At 38.4% G+C, this 20,487-nt stretch overlaps 1 protein-coding gene across 1 annotated transcript in view; it reads left to right on the top strand.

Annotated features, from left to right (window-relative positions):
- Positions 1-16,845, top strand: part of CTSC (cathepsin C) — a 40,707-nt gene extending 23,862 nt beyond the window's left edge. Inside the window, exons 5-7 of the mRNA XM_079928551.1 lie at positions 1,935-2,050; positions 8,577-8,708; positions 15,670-16,845. Of these exons, the coding sequence (XP_079784677.1) occupies positions 1,935-2,050; positions 8,577-8,708; positions 15,670-16,172 (751 nt within the window). The 3' untranslated portion in view covers positions 16,173-16,845. The remainder of the gene's footprint in view (positions 1-1,934; positions 2,051-8,576; positions 8,709-15,669) is intronic.
- The last annotated feature ends 3,642 nt before the right edge of the window (positions 16,846-20,487 follow it).

Below are 20,487 nucleotides of genomic sequence, written 5' to 3'. Positions count from 1 at the left end.
CTTTGGTTTCTACCCCTCCCTGTCCCCACTCTTAGCCATTCTATGAAATACTGCCTGTTACATCTTCTTACACCCAGCTATGGTTGAGTCACTACCTATTGTCTAATGAATAAATTTAGCCTGGTAATCAAAGCCACCTAAATTTGCCCATAACTGTATTGACTACCTTGACCTGCTTTCAAATAATATGACAGAAAATTCCTGAAAACTTTCACCTACCTCCATTCATGACACTCCCTTTGCCTCAGATACCCCTGAACTTACCTATAGAAACTGTCAAATTTGCCACCTGTAAAAATCTCAAAATCCTTTCTCTGTTTTTAGGTCCAGCAAAAAATATTCCATATTTATCAATATACCTCTGCTACCTTCAGCCAGAGTGGCATTTCCCTCCCATCTTTAGTTTATATACCCCATGGTGTATTTCTTATGGAAAATTATACCGTTCTTTGAATTTATACAGTCAGGAATTTGGTAGATTTATTCCTTCAAAACTGTAGCTGGATTTAGCAGACTATGTAGTTTCTCTCACAGTTCTACCCATATCTGAAAAGAATCTTACACAGTGTTTCTCAAAGTGTATTCTGAGGAATGACTAGTGTGTGAGATGCTCTGGTTAGTCGAAATTGGGAATGGGAGCATACCGTATTCCTTCTCAGATTCACTAAAGTGAAAGAGCCATCCTGTATCTGTGTGAGACGAGAAGTTGAGACCTGTTCAGTAACAAGCCAAAGGAGAACCCAGAGGAGGTGGGGTCAGCACTGGAGCCCAGGGAGACTGGGACTCCTGTCTGGAAGATTGAGCCTCAGCCCCAGCTGCTTTGCCATGTGTCAGGTGCCATGTTTCTGAAGAACTCTTGTTGAAAAACGTATTGTTTATGGACATCTGAGTCCAGAGCTCTCTGCAGATTCTTAAAAGAATCTGGACCCAAATGATTGAAAGCCAATAATGTATAGTGTGCCTGTGATGTTTGTAATTCTCACTTCTCCATCTCCCTGATTTCTCTTTCACTGTCTTCATTTTCACACCACTGAGCTTTGTTGTCACATTGCTTTTGTTTTATCTGTGTGTGCATTGATGGGCAAACACTCTGCCTTTATAGGATGTTAGGAAGAAGGAAGTTAACAATTGCCTGTTTTGTGCTAGATAGTCACCTAAATGTATCAGCAGCAATTTAGTCTTAATGACATGGAGGACGATGATGGTGGTGGTGATCATCCTAATAGCTTAATAATTTAGTAAGGACTTATCAGAGACAAGGCCATGTTTTAAGCACTTGTTAATCATTATTACATTGAATTTTCATAACAATCCTTTGCGGTAGGCATGATTGTACCCATCTTAATAGGAGGTGATCATAGTTTTGTGATGTTAAGGTCTTTGACGAATGTTACACAGCTAGTAAGTGGTAAAGCCATTTGTGGCCATCTTTGTGTCTTACTTTCATCTGTTTATGGAGCTAGACTGCCTGCTTCTACTTAGATCTTTTATATACAGGCCTTCACTTCTTTTACAGCTACCATCACCACCATCTCCAGAGTCAAACATCAGTCATTCCTCTATTTTCTCTAAACCCTTTGTAGGCCATCTTCAATTTCTCACATCTGCTTTCTTGGTCAAAATCTATTAAAAGTAAGAGAATGCAGCTATTTAGGCATACTAGAATTAGCAATGGCAATATACGAAACCAACATGATTTCACCGGGGAAAATTACTAGATCCTGAAAAAGAAATGGGTAATTTATACAACTTAGTTGTATAATTGACACATTGTATAGTAGACACATGTTTGTATAATAGACACATTGAAACACTGCTAGACAAGTGCTCTTTGGATCTGAATCTACATTCTAGCCAGCCAGGTGGTTGAAATCATGGAATCATCCTCAAAGGAAAGAATATATATTGACATCAAATGTCTATTTCCATCCTAGGCCCAAACCTGCACCAATAACTGCTGAAATACAGAAAAAGATTTTGCATTTGCCAGCATCCTGGGACTGGAGAAATGTTCATGGTACCAATTTTGTTACTCCTGTTCGAAACCAAGGTAAAAAAAAAGTCTGATTTTTTTTTTCATTAATTCATTCTGAAATATTTATTAAACATTTACTATGTGCCAGGCTCTCAGATTTGGGGGATACAGAGGTGAATAGGTTATGATCCACTTTAGTAAAGAAATGGAAAATATATAACTAATGAATACTCACTTCTTTTTGTGTCCATGACAGACTTTGGTAGTAGATAATCTCTCCAGCAGAGCTCAGCATTTCTTCAGTATCCTTCTCAGTGTGTTCCAGGTAGCTAATGAAATTAGAGTGATACGTAAGCCAACCTCATTTGCCCTCCTAGTCACAGAGACTTGTGTAGAAACAAAGAATTGCATGCAGCCAAAATTGGTCTTCCTTCTGCAAGTGGTTTGCTGGAATCTTTTTTTTTTTTTAATTGAAGTATAATAGATTTACAATGTTGTTTTAGTTTCAGGTGTACAGCAAAGTGACTCAGTTTATATATATGTATTCCTTTTCAGATTCTTTTCCATTATAGTTTATTAAAAGACATTGAATATAGTTCCCTGTGCTATACAGTAAGTCCTTGTTGTTTATCTATTTTATATATAGTAGTGTGTATCTGTTAATCCCAAACTCCTGATTTATCCCTCCCCTTTCCCCTTTGGTAACCAGTTTTTTTCTATGTCTGTGAGTCTGTTTCTGTTTTGTAAATAAGTTCATCTGTATTACTTTTTAGATTCTACATGTAAGTGATATATGATATTTGTCTTTGATTTACTTAGTATGATAATCTCTAGGATCATCATGTTGCTGAAAATGGCAATATTTCATTCTTTTTTATGGCTGAGTAATATTCCATTGTGTATATATACCACATCTTCTTTATGCTGGAATCCTTCTTTACTACCTGTCTGCCCACTCTACCCCTTTTTCCTCCCCCCATCATTTAGTCTTTAATTACTTTAGGAGCCCAGAAAATGAATCCTTAAATTTTTTTCTGGTAAAGTAGATTTTTTGAGCTGTGTAAAGACCTTTCAATTAACTTTACCCCAGGATAAGACATATAATGGTAAGTATTAACTCAGCTTCCTGAATGGTGGGCTGGAGGCAGAGCCCAGGTTTATCAGAATTATCACTGTAATTGCATTTTATGTTATTTTTGGAAATTGGATACAGGATGAGTAGATTTAATAACGTTTCCTCTCATAGCACTTGAGAGCAAATTATTTTATCCTAAATTTTAGCCAACAATGATTGGAGAATCATTTATATAATACTCAGGTTTATTACTTCTAAGCTCATTTTGAAGATAATTACAGTACACATGACTGCTTTGTTACTATAAAATGGGCGTAGTGTTTACTGTCTGGAAACATTCTGATTAGTGTCTCCTGAGAGAGGATTATAAATTTATGACACCCAAAGATAAATTGTCCTTCCCCTTTCCTAAAATTCAATGCTAATCAGCCTCTCCCACTTCTCAACATTCACCACCAACCCTTCAGTTCATCCTGACTGAATTCTTGCAAAGTGTTCTGAATATATGGAGCTTTGAGCAGGTCTTACAGCAGCAGTGTTCCTGTCCTTCATCTGACACCAGAGGTCTCATCTCTTTGTCTTTCCTTTGTATCAGTTATTCTGAGACTCTTTGGCTCTAGAGAAAGTGTGGGTCCTGAAATCCATCCCTACCTTTTCTGGGGATAGCTTCCTTGGAAAGGAGGGATTGGAAATGAGAGAAATTTGAAGGTAATTGAGAAATGAATGGGAAGTCGATTAAAGGTTTGATATTAAGAGAGGATTAAAATTTATTCTGTCATCAAACAGGTTTCCTATCCTTATTGGAGAGGATTAAGTAAATACTGCATGTCAAGTGTTGGTTATTGAGGGCTTGGCACATGGTTGTTTCCACTGTGTTGCAGTGTTTATAGAGTATCTAATATGTTAGGAGGTTTTTTTTTGGCTGCGTTGGGTCTTTGCTGCTGTGCGTGGACTTTCTTTAGTTGTGATGAGCGGGGCTACTCTTCGTTGCAGTGTGCAGGCTTTTCATTGCGGTGGCTCGTCTTGTTGTGAAGCACCGGCTCTAGGCACGTGGGCTTCAGTAGTTGCAGCACGCAGGCTCAGTAGTTACGGCACGCAGGCCCTAGAGCGTGCGGGCTCAGTAGTTGTGGCGCACGGGCTTAGTTGCTCTGCACATGTGGGATCTTCCCGGACCAGGGATTGAACCCCTATCCCCTGCTTCTTAACCACTGCGCCACCAGGGAAGTCCAGTAATTTTTGTTTAATGGCTGAGGATATAAAGACCAATATGACATGGTCCTCATCCTAGAAACTACAGTTTAGCAAGACCTGCAAGCAAAACATTAAAATACAGTATAATAACTGCTTTAATAGGGCGTTCTTAAAATTCTTTAGGGAAAGGTTGAAAGAAATATTTAGTTCCACTCACTTCACAAAATATATGATTGACTACTGATGAGATAATTATTCAGGGGAAGGAAATTAGACTTTCTAAAGCTATATCCTTTGACAATGATTTTCTTGTGGCTTGGTAAAAGGTATTGTCATCTCTAATATTCCATATTCTTTGAGTGTTATAAATATGGTTTGTACAGACATGGACAATTTAAAAACAGAGGGCTTTGACAGATTAATTGCTTTTAAACTGATCCCTCATCTGTAGTATCTTGTTAGGTGTCTGAGAAAATAATGTACTTAGTTGTTCCTCTTTTGATTTCTTTTTGGTTTTCTGTACTTTAGGTTGGGAAAAAATTATTTTCTATTCCTACTAACCGGGCTACTTGGAAATTTCCACTAACTTAAATACACCAGTGTTCTATATAACCTAGAATTCAAAATTACCCACAGTTAAGGGAATTCACAACTTTTCTCTATTTGGAGAGCAAATCAAGATTAATGAAAAAAAAATATGGCGGGGATGGGGGCAAATTCTTACCTTTACACGTGTTAACATCTCTAAGCACTAGCCATGTAGCCAGGATTTACTTTGATGTGTGAGAGGGAAGAGAGCTAGGAAGTTGCAAGAGGTGGGACTTTCTTTGTTCTTCTCCCAGCTGTGTTGTCTTTATTTATGATTGCGTCTTCAAGAGAGAAGGGGAGTGTCTTTCAGGTCACATTAATTAGGAAATGCAGAGGGTTTTCCTAACTTTAAAATCTAGTTTGTTTAAGTCTTGTTCTAACTACTGTTTATATTAAAACTGGAAGGCAGGGGCCTTAAACTGCTCCACCCTATTCCTTTTACACACAAGATAAAAAGAAATGCCAGAAAGGTCAAGTGACTTGCCCAGAGTCACACAGCTGAGTGACGGGGTGGGAGGGAAGGGAAAAAGAATCCTGGCTCCTTACTCCCAGTTCAGTGTTCTCTCCACTGTTAGAAGTTACAGCTGAATATAGTTAAACCATCTGACAATCACATACCCGTTTGAGATTGTGGAAATATGATTACCATAGAGCTCTGTCTGGATCGTCTCCCCATCTTCTTCTTTATTGCCCTGTAGTCTTCTTAAGAGAAAATGGTCCTTTTATTTATTTTTGTTATTTATTTATTTACTATTTGTTTATTGAAGTATAGTTGATTTACAGAATCTAGACTCTGGCCTGACTTCTGAAGAGGCATTACTTACATTGGCAGCTGACCTTCTGGGAACATCAAGGGCTTGAGGAAGGTTATCTCCATTCCTCATTCCTGTGATCTCTCTGTTAACAGAGCACATTCTGAGCCCTTGAATGTACATGTGGCCTGTCCCTCCCACAATGCTGGATGGTCAGATGATGAGGATTTAATAGTTAATACCAAGAGAGATTATTTCTGTGGCTGCCCTGGGCCAAGAATGCTAAATGGCCAAATTGGGGCCATTTCTAGACTCTTGTGATGTTATTTATTGAAAGATCCTGATGTCTCAAGAAAGGAACACTGGCCTTGGCCATTTACTGTCACTCATCTAGTTCTTTGACATTCTGTCATTTGAAAGAGGAGTCCTAAGGATAGTATTATTTGGATGGTTTTGAAAACAAAATGTGCACGTTAATTTCATTCTATCTAGTAACTAGAAGACAGGGAAAGGAAATTTGAAAATTCTTTAAAGTAGATACTGATCTATAAATGGAAAAAGACAGTACTCTGCATTAGGAGACATTTAGATGATAGCACCTGCCACCCTTTAGTTTTGTGACTTTGGACAGGTCAGTGCTTCTTTTTGAATCTCAGTGTATGTATTATTGGGTAGGTTGCACACTAGATGAATCCCAAGGCCCCTTTCCAAATGTTTCTCTTCTAATCTTCATAATTTAGGTGATCCCTCAGTGGCAAAAGCAGTATGGATAAATCTGAGATGTTTACGGGGAGAATTTTGGGGACCATCAGAATGGTAGCAGTTACAGGGTGATAGGGCTCTAATGGACTAAAAGTAAATATTAACTGTTTCCATTGAAATAACCTTCTTTCCTGGATATAAATATGTATCCACTTATTCATAATTTGACTTTTCTTTCTACAAAGATGCACTGAGTTCCTTCATTGCCTCAGGCATCAAGGTGAAGAAAACAGATTTCCTGTAAATACTCAAAGAAATTCACAATTTAGTTTGAGGAAAACGGTATTAAGTAGTTCAAGTAGGCTTAAGAATGTTAGAGGCTGAGCATAGAGTATCCTGGCTTTCCTTTGTACTCAGGGAGGGACATGAATGAACAGTTACCAGGAGAAGAGAAAAACAGTGCCCCTCATATTTTTAATGGACAGTGTTCTTCTTAATACTTTTTGGAGGAAGACATTCACTAACTAAATTCAGACTTATTAAAGAGAACAAAGGCAGCATTCTCTTTATGTAGAATGAGTGTTTTGAATTGTAATATTGTCTGTTCGTTCATCTTACTTTACGTGCACAAGGGAGTGCTTACCATTCAAGTAATTTGGTAACTAATTAATATTAGTAACTTGAGTAACATGTCAACTTCATTTAATACCAGTGTCTCAGGTTTGGTACAAGCATATCTCCATGTAGAATTTGTATCAGTGGCAGATGTGAAAGAGGCTGTATCATAATGGGGATATTAAGTTATGCTCATTTCTTTCTAGAATTGTAACAAGTGGAAATCCCAGTTTTGTTACATACATTCCATATTTTATTCTGTGTATTTCTTCTACTCACACATATTGAAGAAACAGATAAAAATATTTTTATATAAATTACCTCATAATACAATATTTTTCTTCTCTTGAAGCAGCAACTATATTCCTAGCATATGCTTCTTAAGTAAATTTATTTTGTCTTGCCAGAACATTTACATATTAAATAAAGCTGTTTTCCTTTCCCTTCTCCCCTACCTCCATACAGCTACATTTCAATTCATTTTCCATTTCACTACCTCCATCTGCTTTATATCTTTACTTCCTTACTGGCCACCTTAAATACCATATCTATCATTGTAATTACTCTCTTACCTCCTTGGACTTTGTTGTATTTTGCCTCCTTGACCCTGGTTGAGTCCAACTCTCTACTATAATACACCCATACCTGAGCCATTATTAGGGTTAATTCCACCCAACAAGGGCTTTAGAAAATGCCTCTCTGGAGATATTTAAAAGCTTAGCTTATATGTATCCCTCCATTATTTTCTCTCAATTTGATGGCTCAGAATGTTGCAAATGTAAATCATTTCTGCATTAAGAATACTGCCAAATGGAAGCAACCTAAGTGTCCATCAACAGATGAATGGATAAAGAAGATGTGGCACATATATACAGTGGAATATTACTCGGCCATAAAAAGAAACGAAATTGAGTTATTTGTAGTGAGGTGGATGGACCTAGAGACTGTCATACAAAGTGAAGTAAGTCAGAAAGAGAAAAATAAATACTGTATGCTAATGCATATATATATGGAATATAAAAAAAAGGATCTGAAGAACCTAGGGGCAGGACAGGAATAAAGATGCAGACATAGAGAATGGACTTGAGGACACAGAGAGGGGGAAGGGTAAGCTGGGGCGAAGTGAGAGAGTGGCATGGACACATATACACTACCAAATGTAAAATAGATAGCCAGTGGGAAGCAGACGCATAGCACAGGGAGATCAGCTGGGTGCTTTGTGACCACCTAGAGGGGTGGGATAGGGAGGGTGGGAGGGAGACACAAGAGGGAGGAGATATGGGGATATATGTATATGTATAGCTGATTCACTTTGTTATAAAGCAGAAACTAACACACCATTGTAAAGCAATTATACGCCAATAAAGATGTTAAAAAAAAAAAAGAATATTGTCAAATGCTTTGCAGAAGTTAGGTTTTTTTCTCCCAAAATATTTTCAAGGAAAGCCCCATATAGTAATGATTGCCTTTTGGTGAAAAAACTAAAATCTTAATGTTTGCCTGTAAGGTCAGTAGCATTCTTTGATTGAATCTTCTTTATTGTGCTGATCCTTATGAACAAAAACCGCAACACTCAATATAAATATATTAATGTATGTCATGCACTTAAGGTTTCTATGATTCTTTTTGAGTGCGTCAAAGGTCTCTTGGGTTATATATCCTTCTTTTCTATCACCAGGGTCTTGTGGAAGCTGCTACTCATTTGCTTCTATGGGGATGATGGAAGCAAGAATCCGTATACTAACCAACAATACCCAGACCCCAATCTTGAGTCCTCAGGAGGTTGTGTCTTGCAGCCAGTATGCTCAAGGTATGTGTTGTATTTCAGGCACTGTTTACCTGTGTGTAGTTTGCCATTGTTGGCAAAGGCAAAAGGATGGGATAGTAGAGAGATCATAATGTCTTCTGTCAGAAAACCTGGGTGCGATTCACAGAAAGATAGACAACATGAAAAGGCAGAGGGCTATCTATGTACCAGATGAAGGAACAAGATAAAACCCCAGAAAAACAACTAAATGAAGTGGAGATAGGCAACCTTCCAGAAAAGGATTCAGAATAATGAGGGCGAAGATGATCCAGGACCTTGGAAAAAGAGTGGAGACAAAGATCGAGAAGATGCAAGAAATGTTTATAAAACACCTAGAAGGATTAAAGAACAAACAAACAGAGATGAACAATACAATAACTGAAATGAAAACTACACTAGAAGGAATCAATAGCAGAATAACTGAAGCAGAAGAACGGATAAGTGACCTGGAAAACAGAATGGTGGAATTCACCGCTGCGGAACAGAATAAAGAAAAAAGAATGAAAAGAAGACAGCCTAAGAGACCGTGGGGACAACATTAAATGCAACAACATTCGCATTACAGGGGTCCCAGAAGGAGAAGGGAGAGAGGACCCGAGAAAATATTTGAAGAGTCAAAAACTTCCCTAACATGGGAAAGGAAACAGCCACCCAAGTCCAGGAAGCACAGAGAGTCCAATACAGGATAAACCCAAGGAGAAACACACTGAGACACATAGTAATCAAACTGGCAAAAATTAAAGACAAAGAAAAATTATTGAAAGCAGCAAGGGAAGAATGACAAATAACACACAAGGGAACTCCCATAAGGTTAACAGATGATTTCTCAGCAGAAACTCTACAAGCCAGAAGGGAGTGGCATGATATACTTAAAGTGATGAAAGGGAAGAACCTTACAACCAAGATTACTCTACCTGGCAAGGATCTCATTCAGACTCGATGGAGAAATCAAAAGCTTTCCAGACAAGCAAAAGCTAAGAGATATCAGCACCACCAAACCAGCTCTACAAGAAATGCTAAAGGAACTTCTCTAAGTGGGAAATGCAAGCAAAGATAAGGACCTACAAAAACAAACCCAAAACAATTAAGAAAATGGTCATAGTAACATACATATCGATAATTACCTTAAACGTGAATGGATTAAATGCTCCAACCAAAAGACACAGGCTTGCTGAATGGATACAAAAACAAGACCCGTATATATGCTGTCTACAAGAGACCCACTTTAGACCTAGGGACACATACAGACTGAAAGTGAGGAGATGGAAAAAGATATTCCATACAAATGGAAATCAAAAGAAAGGTGCAGTAGCAATACCCATATCAGATAAAATAGACTTTAAAATAAAGAATGTTACAAGAGACAAGGAAGGACACTACATAATGACCAAGGGATCAATCCAAGAAGAAGATATAACAATTATAAATATATATGCACCCAACATAGAAGCACCTCAATACATAAGGCAACTGCTAACAGCTATAAAAGAGGAAATCGACAGTAACACAATAATAGTGGGGGACTTTAACACCTCACTTACACCAATGGATGGATCATCAAAACAGAAAATTAATAAGGAAACAGAAGCTTTAAATGACACAATAGACCAGATAGATTTAATTGATATTTATAGGACATTCCATCCAAAAACAGCAGGTTACACTTTCTTCTCAAGTGTGCATGGAACATTCTCCAGGATAGATCACATCTTGGGTCACAAATCAAGCCTAAGTGAATTTAAGAAAATTGAAATCATATCAAGCATCTTTTCTGACCACAATGCTATGAGATTAGAAATGAATTACAGGGAAAAAAACGTAAAAAACACAAACACATGGAGGCAAAACAATGCGTTTAGACAAAGAGATCACTGAAGAAATCAAAGAGGAAATCAAAAAATACCTAGAGACAAATGAAAATGAAACGACTATCCAAAACTGCAGCAAAAGCAGTTCTAAGAGGGAAGTTTATAGCTATACAAGCCTACCTCAAGAAACAGGAAAAATCTCAAATAAACAATCTTACCTTACACCTAAAGGAGCTAGAGAAAGAAGAACAAACAAAACCCAAAGTTAGCAGAAGGAAAGAAATCATAAAGATCAGAGCAGAAATAAATGAAATAGAAACAAAGAAAACAATAGCAAAGATCAATAAAACTAAAAGCTGGTTCTTTGAGAAGATAAACCATATTGATAAACCATTAGCCAGACTCATCAAGAAAAAGAGGGAGAGGACTCAAATCAATAAAATTAGAAATGAAAAAGGAGAAGTTGCAACAGACACCGCAGAAATACAGAGCATCCTAAGAGACTACTACAAGCAACTCTATGCCAATAAAATGGACAACCTGGAAGAAATGGACAAATTCTTAGAAAGGTATGACCTTCCAAGACTGAACCAGGAAGAAATAGAAAATATGAACAGACCAATCACAAGTAATGAAACTGTGATTAAAAATCTTCCAACAAACAAAAGTCCAGGACCAGATGGCTTCACAGGTGAATTCTATCAAACATTTAGAGAAGAGCAAACACCTATCCTTCTCAAACTCTTCCAAAATGTTGCAAAGGAAGGAACACTCCCAAACTCATTCTATGAGGCCACCAGCACCCTGATACCAAAACTGGACAAAGATGCTACAACAAAAGAAAATTACAGTGCTTCCCTGGTGGCGCAGTGGTTGAGAGTCCGCCTGCTGATGCAGGGGACACGGTTTTGTGCTCCAGTCTGGGAAGATCCCATATGCCACGGAGCAGCTAGGCCCGTGAACCATGGCCACTGAGCCTGCGTATCCAGAGCCTGTGCTCCGCAATGGGAGAGGCCACAACAGTGCGAGGCCGCATACTGCAAAAAAAAAAAAAAAGAAAGAAAATTACAGACCAATATCACTGATGAATATAGATGCAAAAATCCTCAACAAAATACTAGCAAACAGAATCCAACAACACATTAAAAGGATCATACACCATGATCAACTGGGATTTATCCCAGGGATGCAAGGATTCTTCAATATATGCAAATCAATCAATGTGATACACTATATTAACAAATTGAAGAATAAAAAACATATGATCATCTCAATAGATTCAGAAAAAGCTTTTGAAAAAATTCAATACCCATTTATGATCAAAATTCTCCAGAAAGCGGGCATAGAGGGAACCTACCTCAACATAATAAAGGCTATATATGACAGACCCACAGCAAACATCATTCTCAATGGTGAAAAGCTGAAAGCATTTCCTCTAAGATCATGAAGAAGACAAGGTTGCCCACTCTCACCACTATTATTCAACATAGTTTTCGAAGTTTTAGCCACAGCAATCAGAGAAGAAAAAGAAATAAAAGGAATCCTGATCTGGAAAGAAGAAGTAAAACTGTCAGTGTTTGCAGATGACATGATACGATACATAGAGAATCCTAAAGATGCTACCAGAAAACTACCAGAGCTAATCAATGAATTTGGTAAAGTTGCAGGATACAAAATTAATGCACAGAAATCTCTTGCATTCCTATATACTAATGATGAAAAATCTGAAAGAGAAATTAAGGAAACACTCCCTTTTACCATTGCAACAAAAAGAGTAAAATACCTAGGAATAAACCTACTTAGGGAGAGAAAAGACCTGTAAGCAGAAAACTCTAAGACACTGATGAAAGAAATTAAAGATGATACCAACAGATGGAGAGAGATACCATGTTCTGGGATTGGAAGAATCAATATTGTAAAAATGACTATACTACCCAAAGCAATCTACAGACTCAATGCAATCCCTTTCAAATTACCAATGGCATTTTTCACAGAACTAGAACAAAATACCTTAAAATTTGTATGGAGACACAAAAGACCCTGAATACCAAAAGCAGTCTTGAGGGAAAAAAGCAGAGCTGGAGGAATCAGACTCCCTGACTTCAGACTATACAAAAAGCTACAGTAATCAAGACAATATGGTACTGCCACAAAATAGAAATATAGATCAATGGAACAAGATAGAAAGCCCAGAGATAAACCCACGCACTTAGGGTCAATTAAGCTATGACAAAGGAGGCAAGGATATACAATGGAGAAAAGACAGTCTCTTCAATAAGTGGTGCTGGGAAAAGTGGACAGCTACGTGTAAAAGAATGAAATTAGAACACTCCCTAACACCATACACAAAAGTAAAGTCAAAATGGATTAGAGACCTAAATGTAAGACTGGACACTATAAAACTCTTAGAGGAAAACATAGGAAGAACACTCTTTGACATACATCACAGCAAGATCTGTTTTGATCCACCTCCTAGAGTAATAGAAATAAAAACAAACATCAACAAATGGGACCTAATGAAACTTAAAAGCTTTTGCACAGCAAAGGAAACCATAAACAAGACGAAAAGATAATCCTCAGAATGGGCGAAAATATTTGCAAATGAATCAATGGACAAAGGATTAATCTCTAAAATATATAAACAGCTCATGCAGCTGAATGTTAAAAAACTAAATAACCCAGTCAAAAAATGGGCAGAAGACCTAAATAGACATTTCTCCGAAGAAGACATACAGATGGCCAAGAGGCACATGAAAAGCTGCTCAACATCACTAATTATTAGAGAAATGCAAATCAAAACCACAATGATGTATCACCTCACACCAGTTAGAATGGGCATCATCAGAAAATCTACAAACAACAAATGCTGGAGAGGGTGTGGAGAAAAGGGAACCCTCTTGCACTGTTGGTGGGAATGTAAATTGATACAGCCACTATGGAGAACAGTATGGAGGTTCCTTAAAAAACTAAAAATAGAACTACCATATGACCCAGCAATCCCACTACCGGGCATATACCCAGAGAAAGCCATAATTCAAAAAGATACATGCACCCCAATGTTCTTTGCAGCACTATTTACAATAGCCAGGTCATGGAAGCAACCTAAATGCCCATTGACAGACGAATGGATAAAGAAGATGTGGTACATATATACAATGGAATATTACTCAGCCATAAAAAGGAACGAAATTGGGTCATTTGTTGAGACGTGGGTGGATCTAGAGACTGTCATACAGAGTGAAGTCAGAAAGAGAAAAATTAATGTGTATTAATGCATATATTTGGAACCTAGAAAAATGGTACAGATGAACTGGTTTGCAGGGCAGAAATTGAGACACAGATGTAGAGAACAAACTTATGGACACCAAGGTGGGAAAGTGGTGGGGGAGGTGGGGGTGGTGGTGTGATGAATTGGGCGATTGGGATTGGCATGTATACACTGATGTGTATAAAACTGATGACTAATAAGAACCTGCTGTATACAAAAATAAATAAAATAAAATTCAAAAATTCAGAAAAAAAAACAATCCTGGGTGCAACTTCTGGCCGTATCACTTATTATCGAGTGGTTTCTCATGGAATTCACTGTACCATCCAGCAACATGTCAATAATTGCTATATTTTGAGTAAGCACTGGCTCTTAGGAGCCTCTTACATGCATTATCCAACAGTGCTCAAACCCTGAAAAAGTAGCTGTTATCCTATTTATAGACAAGGAACAGACATGAAGTTGTTCTATAGTATTTTGAAGGCCACTCAGCTTCTAAGCATGAATCTCAGTCCCAAATAAGGTCTCATTCTGAAACCTAATTCTTATTGAAATCATACAAAACTGGTTTCTCTCCAGAAGGATTTAAAAATTGTGTACGTAGGCTTCTAGAACAGGCTATACGTAAGGTGTGTAGAAAGCCCGGCTGCCGTTGATTCAGGGAGAAACATTCTCATTTTAAAGTTTTCTGCTATCAACCCCAGGTTTGGCTACTAGAGACTTTCTCAGTCCACCAGTGAAACTGCTGGTGAATGATTGTCAGTGAGCCTTTCCTTCTTTCTGAAATACTTATTAAACTCTGACATTGTGACTTTTGGGCCCTGGGGACTCTGAAGTATCAAGAGAGTCCTTACCCTCATGAAGCTTACAGTTACGTGAGGAAAACAGAAATTAAATAATTATAAGAACAATGAAGAAAAAGGGTTCTGGGTGTGTATACAGGCATACCTCATTTTATTGTGCTTCTCAGATACAGCATGGTTTTTTGTTTTTTTGTTTTTTACAAATTGAAGGTTCGTGGCAACCCTGCATCGAGCAGGTCTGTCAGTGCCATTTTTGCAACAGGATTTGCTCACTTCATGTCTCTTTATCACATTTTGGTAATTCTTGAAATGTTTCCAACCCTCTGCCAGCAAAACGATTATAACTCATTGAATGCTCTGGTGATGGTTAGCGGTTTTTTTTTTTTAGCAATAAAGCATTTTAAAATTAAGGTGTGTGTACTGTTTTTTAGACAAAATGCACACTTAATAGACTACAGTAGACTGTAAACATAACTTTTATATGCACTAGGAAACCAAAACGTTTGTGTGACTTTATTGTGATATTTGCTTTATTGTGGTAGTCTGGAACTGAACCTGCAGTGTCTCTGAGATATGCTTGTAATAGGGCCAGGACTGGAGGAAGGATATGGGGACCTAATTTAGACTTTTCTGCAAGAGGCGGTCAGAGAAGCCTTCCTTGAGGAAGTGTCTGGCTATTTAATAATGACAATAATAGCGAACTTTTATTGCTTTTACATGAAGTAATTCATTTAATCCTACAAGGAAGGTGCTATTGCTATCTATATTTTACAGATAAGTAAACAGAGGTACAGAGAAACTATCAATTCTTAACCCAGTTTTGGATTGAGCCTCTATAGTCAGGCTTCAGAGCCTCCCACTTAACCACGAAGCTACCTTCCATAGGAGGTGCCGAATAAATGTCTGTCAAATAGATGGCTGATGGATGGATGCATGAAGTGGTATTTAAGCTAAGAAACAACTTCTAGGGGCGACATAAAGAATAATTAATGGCGTAGAAAAGAAAAAATATGAAATGGGACAGTTTGTTTTGTACCCCTTTCTAATAGAGGGTAATAATAACTCTGTGTGTTCTTCATCCTCAGGCTGTGAAGGTGGCTTCCCATACCTCATCGCAGGAAAGTATGCCCAAGATTTTGGGCTGGTGGAAGAGGCCTGCTTCCCCTACACAGGCACAGATTCTCCATGCAAACTGAAAGAGGACTGCTTCCGTTACTACTCCTCCGAGTACCACTATGTGGGAGGTTTCTATGGGGGCTGCAACGAAGCCCTGATGAAGCTTGAGCTGGTCCATCATGGGCCCATGGCAGTTGCGTTTGAAGTCTACGATGACTTCTTCCACTACCACAAGGGGATCTACCACCACACTGGTCTGAGAGACCCTTTCAACCCTTTTGAGCTGACCAATCACGCTGTCCTGCTGGTGGGCTATGGCACCGACTTGGCCTCTGGACTGGATTACTGGATTGTTAAAAACAGCTGGGGCCCTGGCTGGGGTGAGGGTGGTTACTTCCGGATCCGCAGAGGAACCGATGAGTGTGCAATTGAAAGCATAGCACTGGCGGCCACACCAATTCCTAAATTGTAGGGTGTACCTCCCAGCGTTTCAGACTGATCACCACCAGTCATGAAAGGAAACTGACTTATTCACAGACTAGAGACTTTTACCGTATGGCTACTGCAATGTCAAAAGGTTACAAATAGATCCCTATGAAGATTTGTGCCTTTAAAATTAAAACTGCCCTTGACCGTAATATACTTTCCCATTGAACACCAGCCTGCTTTTTCCTAAATATTCAGTGAAATGAGGTTTTTATGGATGATGGTAAACTATGAAGTAATGGATTTTGCTAATCATTTGTGATTCAAACAGATGCTGTATTTTTAAAAGTCTGTGTGAATGCACAGGCTTATTTTTTAATTGTACAAATCATGAGAAAATAAGGCAATGATTATTAAATTTAAAAAGTTTTTGTAAATATTCAGGTGATATGTATTATGAAATTTATGTATGTGCTTAAGAGAATTTTTAATCTTGACTCCTTCAGTCGTATTTACTTCTCTCACTTATGTAAATACTTTAAAAAGGAAAATCAGGGTATTTCAACTAAAAACAACAAAATTATGAACGTTTACAATAGGGGGTATACTCGGTTAATGTCTAGTGAACCCTGAAGTTATCTTCTGGAGATTTGATGAGACAGAGATTATAAAGAAAAGATACAGGAGTTTTGATAAGAATCTGGTTATTGGTTAAACCTTCTTATGGTGTATCTTGCATTTGGAAGTATTGGTTAGCCTTCATTGGCTGAGCAGTAATAGCCTAATTCGTGGAATATTAGCAGTTTATATTTGGTCAGATCTTTGGGATCTCCAAGGGATATTTCACAGTGATATGAAATCTCCACACTGAGTAAACAGATAGGATACATTAGAAATAATAGATGAGGCAAAATTAGGCAAATTAGAGCTCTAAACCATAAACAAGAACTACAAGGCTTTTAGAGCTGAAAGGGACCTTGAAGATGGTTCAGTGTAACTTCCTCTTAACCAGAAAAAGGCACTGAGGCTTATACAGAGGGCAAGTGACTCATCCAAGGTCACACAGCTGGTAAATGATGAGTCTAGATTAGAACCTAGATTTTCTAAGTCTGGTTCTCCTTGAGTGACGTAGACACTGAATCTCTGTGCTTTCCACCAGAGTATCCAAAATCACCAGGGATACTAGATGCATAGTTGGAAATTTCACATTGACATGTTAAGTCTCAGTTTTGTCTTAAACCTCATGTACTTTTTGTATTGCAATTCACTACAATGACTTTTTTCTTTTTTTTTTTTCTTTTTTTTTTTTTGCGGTACGTGGGCCTCTCAACTGTTGTGGCCTCTCCCATTGCAGAGCACAGGCTCCGGACGCGCAGGCTCAGCGGCCATGGCTCACGGGCCCAGCCGCTCCGCGGCATGTGGGATCTACCTGGACTGGGGCACGAACCCGTGTACCCTGCATCAGCAGGCGGACTCTCAACCACTGTGCCACCAGGGAAGCCCTACAATGACATTTTTACTCTTCTTAAACTGAAGGGTTATTCGAGGAGTTTGCCTCGTATTTAAAGTGTGGCTTCTTGGGCCTCCTGGTACATGGCCGCATACCTTTGACCTTTTTACCACATGGTGACAAAGAAGCAGACACTCTGAATGGCAGGCATAGCCAGAGTTCTTAGTATCTGGAAGGCCTCCAAGGAGGTATATTTTCCTTGTTACTGTTACTGGTGGAATGTAATAATTATAATCCTAATTTATGCCTAGCCTTGTTGCTACATGAAAGTGTAAATAGACTTTGAAATCAAGCAGGAATTTATTTTTCACTAAAATTTATAAAGATATACTACCTGTCAGCTTAATAGCTAAGATTTTCTTTAACCCATTAAGTGTGAGCTCATCCTCTGGTGTTTACTTGGACAGCAGTCAGTTGACACATGTGAGAGCACGTCCTGAAGGTGAAGAGCACCCATGCTTTTGCACAATTTCACGGGGGCCCTGGCTGAGCTCTGAAGGAAAATCGTTGCTCGTATCATTCTTTAAATAATCTAGGAAATATTGAAGGACTAAGGACTATAGTTGTGAACTTAACTGGCAATGGGAAGCAGGTCTCATAAGCATGATTAGTTGAGGACAAGCAATGGTTTGAAAAGGGCCTAAGTTTTCAGAGGTGCACGCAGGATTGCCCAGAGAGCTCAAGTTACACTGCCCTTCAACTTGCATTTTCTGCTGTGGGAGGTCTGCTTTTCCTATTGCTCTACAAGAGAAAGATCACCATTTCATCCACAGTGGTGGAATTCATTCAAGACGTTGACTAAATCATGGTTCCTTAAGCCATGTAATTAAACTGTTAAGCTATACAAAAAGCAAGTTTCATTGTCTGAAACTTGTTTGTATTGGTGCTAACAGAACATATCATCAAAGTCTGTTGAGCAATGAGCTCTGGAAAAAAATGGGTTGGGAACTCTGGCTAACCTCCCCAAACACATGCCCAGAAAAGCTACAGTAGTGATGTGCGTGGATGACACCATTGGCCACAAAGCAAAAAATAAGTTTAGCTGGGCCATCTAGCACAAGCCTGGTCCTGACTCTCGTGCCTTAGTGCCTGGGTAAGATTGCTTGCTCTGCCACACGAGCCATGAGAACTTGGACAGTTTACTTAACCTACCAGTGCTTCTGTTTCCTCATCTGTAAACTGGGGATAATGGGATAAATATCTATCACTGTCTGAACTCTCCCTAACCTCTTGCTATTATAATAAAGGAACCAAAAGGGTTTACACTTTTGAATGACATTTATTTGATTTAAGGTCAGGACTTACCCCATCCCAAGTGGGTAAACTAATGTAAATTCAGATAATGAAGTTTCCCTGGCCATTCAAACTTGCTCACTGAACTCTGACTTCTAAACACTGACCTCAGGAACCGAATAGATTTGCATAGTAAGGGATATGTGTATCCACTTCACAGGGCTCTGAAGGGTTAAACGCCTTCATATATGGAAAGTCGGTACACCAGTGCTTGGGACGTAGTAAGGGTATATAAATATTAGTTACTGTTCAAGTCATCTTTTTCCCAATTCAAATTGTAATCTTTTGCTATGAGGAAGCAGCTCACATGTATTCTATTAATAAACAAGCTCTACTCTGAGAGGGTACAGGAGGGGCTTCGGATATTTTTTTTAAAGGGAGAAAAAAACAACAGAGGAACATGGCGCAAAGAAACCCACGGAGAAAAATCTTCGAAAACGTTATGAATTAGGGAGTTGATTTTGATTTTCTGGTACAGAAGTTTTTACAACCCGCACCACATCATTGCCTCTGCTGCTGCCTGTGTGGAAAGAATAAGTGTGAGAGGCGATCAGGTTTAGATTGCTACAGCAGAGATGAAAATCAAGACCCAGCTGACAGCAAGTAACTTTGAAGCAAAAAAAAACCCCAAAAACTAAAGGTTAAGCTAACGTTGTAACAATTTGATTTTCCTAATCAGGATTTTCCTATCAGGATAAGCATAGCAGATTCACATAACAATAGAGCTGGAAGGTCATCTAGTCCACCTCTGTCATTAAAATAAAAATGGGTTCAGTGAGGTGAAATAACATGCCTGGGGTTCTGGCTAATAAAGATAAATCTAGACCCCAGTGCGTCAAGAACTTTCTACTGTACCTGCTGCCTCCCAATTAAGAAAAATGGAGAAAGAAATATAAATGTTATGAGACAATCTGACCTCATACTGTAAAATCATTTCTAAGATCCTTTCCAGTTCTCAGAAATCCTATTCTGAACTCTTGATGGCAAGTGCTCTGGTTTCAGAGGTTTAATCTAAGTTTTCCTCTAAATATAGTGATGTTAATATTTATATTTCTTAACTGTAATAAAGATTTAGTTTTGGCCTAAAGTTAAGTAGAGACTTCCTGACCAAGACAGGAGAGCTTTAGACATAACAAATTCTTCAGTTCTGATGGGAAGTGCATGGACTGGAAATTGTACGTTGGTTGTGCATTAGTTAGCCATTAGGTCTTAATTTCATTAGCTGTAAAATACTGACTTCATTGAATTGTAGTTCTGATTCAAAGTGGATTTGCCTAAAATCGCCTGGACTGTAAAATAATTGAATCCTCAGCAGACATTAGGGCTGCCCTGCACAATGTCCTCTTGATGACAGCAAACCAAAATTGCAGGAGATAAACTAGCCCTTGGACAGAACATGCAACACGTGCCTTTGTTGGTGTCTTCATTTCTCCTTTCAGAAGTCCATTTATCAAGATCCCTTTTCCCCACATGCCTTTGAGGAGCTAGCAGAAGTAAGAAACTTAACCTATCCTTCTCCGATTTTGAGGATGTGACGCTGATACAATTTGAATTTGAA

This window comes from Stenella coeruleoalba, assembly GCF_951394435.1.
Source record: "Stenella coeruleoalba genome assembly, chromosome: 8".
NCBI lineage: Eukaryota > Metazoa > Chordata > Mammalia > Artiodactyla > Delphinidae > Stenella > Stenella coeruleoalba.
The sequence above is the reverse complement of the archived record's forward strand: the minus strand, read 5'-3'. Positions and strand labels throughout refer to the sequence as shown.